The sequence below is a fragment of the Lactuca serriola genome, chromosome 4, assembly GCF_051521515.1.
Source record: "Lactuca serriola cultivar US96UC23 chromosome 4, Lser_US96UC23_V15, whole genome shotgun sequence".
Classification (NCBI taxonomy): Eukaryota; Viridiplantae; Streptophyta; class Magnoliopsida; order Asterales; family Asteraceae; genus Lactuca; species Lactuca serriola.
The window spans coordinates 155931311-155937792 of NC_136411.1; the positions used below are offsets into that span (position 1 = coordinate 155931311).

The 6482-nt window shown below is 48.2% G+C and overlaps 1 protein-coding gene across 1 annotated transcript; it reads right to left on the reverse strand.

Annotated features, from left to right (window-relative positions):
- Window positions 1-2708: 2708 nt before the first annotated feature.
- Window positions 2709-3374, reverse strand: LOC145098932 (uncharacterized). Its single transcript, XM_079036523.1, has one exon. It carries the CDS (start codon window positions 3372-3374, stop codon window positions 2709-2711), a length of 666 nt encoding a protein of 221 aa, XP_078892649.1.
- Window positions 3375-6482: the final 3108 nt, after the last annotated feature.

Below are 6482 nucleotides of genomic sequence, written 5' to 3' on the forward strand. Positions count from 1 at the left end.
CCCAACGTACCTCCAATCATCCGCGACCAATAAGGGTCCTAGTACGCTAAGCGTACACCTAAGTACGCCCAGCGTACTAAGGGACTAATAATGCAATAACTCTAATTTAAAGGGTTTCAAGTCATACCGTTTATTTCTGGATGTTACAATTCTCCCCCACTTGAACTAGACTTCGCCATCGAAGTCCATGGTTGAAAACAAATCAGGGTAATGTTCCTGCATCTCCTCCTCTGGCTTCCAAGTCCACTCGGAGCCCTTTCTATGCTGCCATTGCACCTTCACCAACTTTACTTCCTTATTTCGAAGTGTTTTCGTCTTCCTGTCTAGTATGGAAATCGGCCTCTCGATATAATTCAGGCCCCCATCCACCTGAATGTCATCCAAAGGTATAACCATACACTCGTTATCAACACACTTCCGAAGCTGAGATACGTGGAAGGTGTTGTGAATCTGGCTAAGCTCCTCAGGGAGATCTAATCGATAGGGCACCTTCCTACTCGGGCTAGGATCTTGAATGGACCTATAAATGAAGGGCCCAACTTGTCTCTCTTACGAAACCTGATAATCCCCTTCCAGGGTGACACCTTCAATAAGAAAAATCCCCCACTTGAAACTCAAGATCCGATAGTCGTCGATCAGCATAGCTTGTCTGTCGGCTCTGCGCGACCTGTAGCCGGTCGCGTACCTGCTAGATCAACCCGGTGGTCTTGAGCACCACCTCCGTGCTTCCCATGACCCGATGACCAACCTCATCCCAGCATACGGGGATCCTGCACCTCCGACCATATAGCATCTCAAATGGAGCTCGATCGATACTGGCATGATAACTGTTATTGTATGAGAACTCTGCCAGTGGGAGATACGTATCCCAACTTCCTCCAAAATCTAGCATGTGTGCTCGCAGCATGTCTTCTAATGTCTGGATCGTCCTCTCACTCTGTCCATCAGTTTGAGGGTGATATGCTGTACTGAAATGTAGCTGAGTACCCATTTCTTCGTGAAACTTTTTCCAAACCCTGGATGTAAACCGAACATCCCTATCTGAAACCACCGACACCGACACCCCGTGCCTGGCCGCCACTTCTCGAACGTAGATGTCTGCTAACTTTTCTACGGATATGCTCTCGGAGATTGGAATGAAGTGGGCACTCTTTGTCAGTCTGTCCACGATGACCCATATGGCATCCACTCCCCTCGCCGTCCTCGGTAGCTTCGTAATGAAGTCCATAGCGATCTCTTCCCACTTCCACATGGGAATGAGTAACGGCTGAACCTTGCCATGAGGCTGCTGGCGCTCGGCCTTGACTTTCCTGCAGGTCAAGCATCACTCCACAAACCAAGCGATTTCTCGCTTCATGCAGGGCCACCAATACCTAAGCCTCAAGTCCCTATAGATTTTTGTTGCCCCCGGATGTATAGAGAACTTAGACTTATGAGCCTCCTCCAACAATCATTGCCTCACTCCCCCCACCAAAGGTACCCACACTCATCCACACTGAGTCAAAAGGCCGCGACTATCCTTAACAAACAATGGATACTGGCCCCGTATTTTCTATGATTTCTAGTTTTCCTTCTTTACCCCCTCAACCTGAGCCTCTCTGATCATATCTAACGAAGGTGACATCACCGTCATCCTCATACAAATGTCCCTAATCGGGGACCCTGCCGCTTTGCGACTCAAGGTATCAGCCACCACGTTGGCCTTCCCTGGGTGATATAGGATTTCACAATCATAATTTTTAAGTACATCCAACCATCTCCTCTGTTTCATATTAAGGTTCTGCTGATCCATAAAATACTTTAGGCTCTTGTGATCGGTACAGATGGTAAACCGCACCCCATATAGATAGTGCCTCCAAATATTGAGGGCGAACACCACCGCCCCCAGTTCCAGGTCATGCGTGGGGTAATTTGCCTCGTGAGGCTTCAACTACCTTGAGGCATAGGCAATCACATGCCCTCGCTGCATCAATACTGCACCCAACTCTGAAATCGATGCATCACAATATACCACCAAATCGTCCAACACCTCAAGCAGTACTAGGACCGGAGCCTCGCATAACCTCTGCCTCAGAGTCTCAAAAGCCCTCTGCTGACCCTCATCCCACCGAAAAGTCACATTCTTCTTGGTCAAACAGGTCAATGACATAACAATCTTGGATAAATCTCCGATAGTAACCCGCTAAACCCAAAAAGCTACGAATCTCTGAGGTGTTTCTCGGTACCCCCCATCGCATCACAGCTTCCACCTTTGCTGGATCAACCGAAATACCTTCTTGATTGATGACATGCCCCAAAAACTGCACTTCCCGCAGCCAAAAATCATATTTGGAGAACTTTGCATAAAGCTTCTCCGCCCTCAAAGTCTCTAGTACCTCCCTCAAATGTTGTTCGTGCTGCTCTCTGGTTTTGGAGTAAACCAAGATATCGTCGATAAAAACGATCACTGACCGATCCAACATCGGTCTGCATACCCTATTCATGAGATCCATGAATGCTGTCGGAGAATTGGTGAGCCCGGATGGCATCACCATAAATTCATAATGCCCATAACGAGTCCTGAAAGCTGTCTTCAGAATATCCTCTTCCCTAATCCTCATCTGATGATACCCGAACTTGAGATCAATCTTGGAGAACCAAGATGCACCCTGAAGTTGATCAAATAAATCATCAATCCTTGGCAAAGGATAGCGTTTCTTCACCGTCAGCTAGTTCAGCTCCCTATAATCAATGCACATACGATGCGTCCCGTCTTTCTTTTTCACGAAAAGGATCGGTGCACCCCACGGTGAACTACTCGGACAAATGAACCCTCGGTCTAACTGTTCCTGAAGTTGCGTAGATAACTCTTGCATCTCGGGTGGTGCTAAACGATATGGTGCCTTTTCTATAAGGGCGGAACCTGTCACCAAGTCAATATGGAACTCCACCTGCCTCTCCGGAGGCACCCCTGGTAGTTCTTCGGGGAAAACATCCCAAAAGCCCTGAACAACTGGCATACTGCCCACATCCGTCGCGGTCTCTACCCTTGTATCTGCGATATAAGCCAAAAATCCCATGCAACCTCGCTGAATAAACCTCCTTACCCTTGCATCCGAACAGAGAATCAGTCCTTGCGAGGCCCCCTCACCATGAATAACCAGCTCTCCCCCACTGGAGGTTCGAATCCAAACCAACTGTCGCTCGGAATCGATCATGGCCCCATTGGCCCCCAGCCAGTCCATCCCGACAATCACCTTCAGCCCCCGCAACGGTATCGGAACTAGGTCGACTCGAAATCTCTCTCCATGTACATTCAGGACACAGTCTCGATACATCCTCACAGCACTAACAGTGCGGTCATCTACAATGTCAACCTCGAGTGGGGAGTCCATGATCCCTGGCGTGTCCCGGAATTTCTTGCTAAGCGCAAGAGACACGAATGATCGGGTAGCACCCGAGTCGAACAAAACATGAGCAGTCATACCATTGACTAAAAAGGTCCCTGAACAGCCATGATATAAACATAAGCCATATAATTACAATAAGCAGTAAAGTAATAGATACATACCAGCCACAACGTCTGGTGCAGCACGAGCCTCCTCAGTAGTCAGCTGGAACGCGCAGCTCTTCAGCGCCGGGATATCCGCCTTGGCAGGGCGGCCATCAGTGATCCTCAGGGTGGCGGGTGCGGGCACCGCCACCGCTCCTCCTCCTCCCTGCACCCTAGGACATTCGTCCTTTTTATGGCCTATCTGATTGCAGTGGAAACATATCAAGCCCTTCTTGGGGCAATCGTTACTCATGTGGCCCTGCTGGCCACAAGAGTAACATCCTGTCATCCCAGCCGTCCTACACATCCCGCTATGGAATCCCCCACACTTGGCACACCGGCCCCGACCTTGCTGACCCTTACCTGAAGAATCAGAGGTCTTAGGCTTCTTAGTCTGACCCCCCGCTGCCTGTGCCTGATCAGTTTTCCACTTCGTGCGGGTATCCAACTCTATTTCCCTCTCGCAGGGATTCTCCACCATCTCGTTTAGGGTCTTGCACCCTGTAAAACTCACAAACTCCCGGATATCGTCTCTTAGCATGGAATGATATCAAGTCTGTCTCATTTCTTCATTGGTAGCATACTGCGGAATCAATAAGGCTCGCTCCCGAAACTTGGCGGTGATTTCCGCCACAGTCTCGGTGGTCTGCTGCAAATCATGAAACTCCCTCACTAACCGTTGCACCTCAATAGGCGGTGCAAAATCCAAATCAAACCGTCGAACAAACTCATCCCATGACATCTCAGCCACTCCGGCTGGCCCCCTGGCTAGTAACCTCACCCCACCAGTCGCGAGCCCTGTCTCTCAACATACACGAAGCAAACCCAACCTTTGCCACCTCCGGGCATGAACTCGTGCGCTGGGCGTTCTCAATATCTGCCACCCAGCTGCAGCTGACAATGGGGTCCCTGACCACGAAGAATTCTGGCGCTCCACACGCCTTGAACTCCCGGAAGGAGGGAGTTCGGGTCCTAATCTGTCTCGCTGCCAACTCTGTCCTAAAAGACCTTAGTCTCTCCTCCATAATCTCCATATCACCCTCCTTGACCGTACCAAAAATGACTGGGGTTGCGTCAAGGATGCCCCTGGTAACCTCGGCTGCAATGAGTTCTCGCAGCCTCTCATCAATGCCATCAGTAGGGTCTCCCGATCCTGCCCCGGATCCCAATCCCGATCCCGATCCTAAACCTCCTGCTCCAAATCGTGTCACCACCATACTAACTGAAATTTTATAAATAAAAAGGATCAAGATTTCCATATAAGGGGTATTTCCACACCGGTCCTTCTTGGGGTTTTCGGATCCATCAGTACTTTGGGTACAGATCCTGTGCTTCCAGTAGTACGGGCCCAATACTACCTTCCACACCTACCTGTACCTTTCACCACTGCTCAATCCGATAACTCCAATTCATTCCATAACCAAACCATACCCCGCATTTACCGCACATCACCATCTCAGACCATCCTAAAAGTTCCTCTACCCATAACAATCACGTCATCATAACAGGTTGCTGTTATGCATGCAAAATACACAGAGAAGGGATAAAATAGACTTTCGAATAAAAGATTCTACCCTAACACCACAACCAAACAAGGAACAGGAAATAAGGCCAATTTAATCATTCTGAGGCTATAAGCTCCTAACCGTATACAATTTTAAAAGCATACACGTAGCAAATTCCACATAAGCAACATGGTTCAAAATCAGTATAACATGGCAAGCATATAGGGGAACTACTTACTTGGCTCGGCTGATCACGCGCATTGCACTCTCATCTTTTCGTTTTTAGGTTATCATTTTGAAAACATTTCTACCATTCCTTAGTTTGAGTCCCGAAACACTCGAGAGTGTGCCTGAATCCCTCAAACAAAGGCTCTGATACCAACTTGTAACAGCCCAAAATTTTACAACAAAAGAAAATTTCATTTAATTTAAATAACGCATTGACGTAAAACCGTGAACCCCACATTTAGTTTAAAACATCATCCATTACATTATATAAATTATCAGAGTGTGTCCCTAAACATATTAGTGAAAAAGAGAGATAGATAGAGTGCACGCCGCACCATCACGCCTTGCCCTTGCCTTTCGACTCCGATGTACCTGAAACAATTCAACAACCTGTAAGCGAAATGCTTAGTGAGTTCCCCAAAGCATACCACACACCACACATACACATATCCTAGTAGCAAATCAAGCTACAAACACATCACATAGGCCATGTATACAGAGAACCAGCAAGGATGCCATGGGCTACCGCACATGGACTTTACCTAGGACTGCCATGGGCTACCCCACATGGTCTTACATCCAATGTCATGGGCTACCCCACATGGTCTTTACCTAGGACTGCCACGGGCTACCCCACATGGTCTTACATCCAACGCCACGGGCTTCCCCTAGGGTCTTTATGCAAAACATACGATCACATTACATATTAAAACACAAAGTGATTGCACATATACCATAAACACATAACGGGCCGGCCTTGGTGTTGTAGACCCGTGGGTATGGTGAGAAGACTCACCTCTGTCCGAAGAATACGAATACTGCACTCTTAATGACCCGCAACCTCCCGAACTGAACAATAACAATAATAATATCATCAATGATTGGTCCATAAATTATCCCAAGGGAGGACCCAGCCTTTAAACCCTACCCCAAAGGCCCAATCACCCTTTCATTGCAAATGGGCCCAAGATCTAAGTACAATATCCTTAATGGGCCCCCTTGGCCCAAAAAGGCCCAACCAATAAGTCCATGGCCCAAACCGATAATAATGCCTCTAACTCACAGAATCCAATGAGGCCCAATAACCCAAAAGAGGCCCAAAGTCCAACAGCCCAAAACAAGAACGAACCAAACTGCCCCGCGTACGCCCATCGTACCCTTCAAGTACGCGCAGCGTACCGGGTTTTCAAGGGTTACGCGTAGCGTACTCAGAGTAC

Coding starts and splice junctions, on each gene's coding strand:
- LOC145098932 (XM_079036523.1), bottom strand. CDS start 3,374: ATGGACTCCCCACTCGAGGTTGACATTGTAGATGACCGCACTGTTAGT.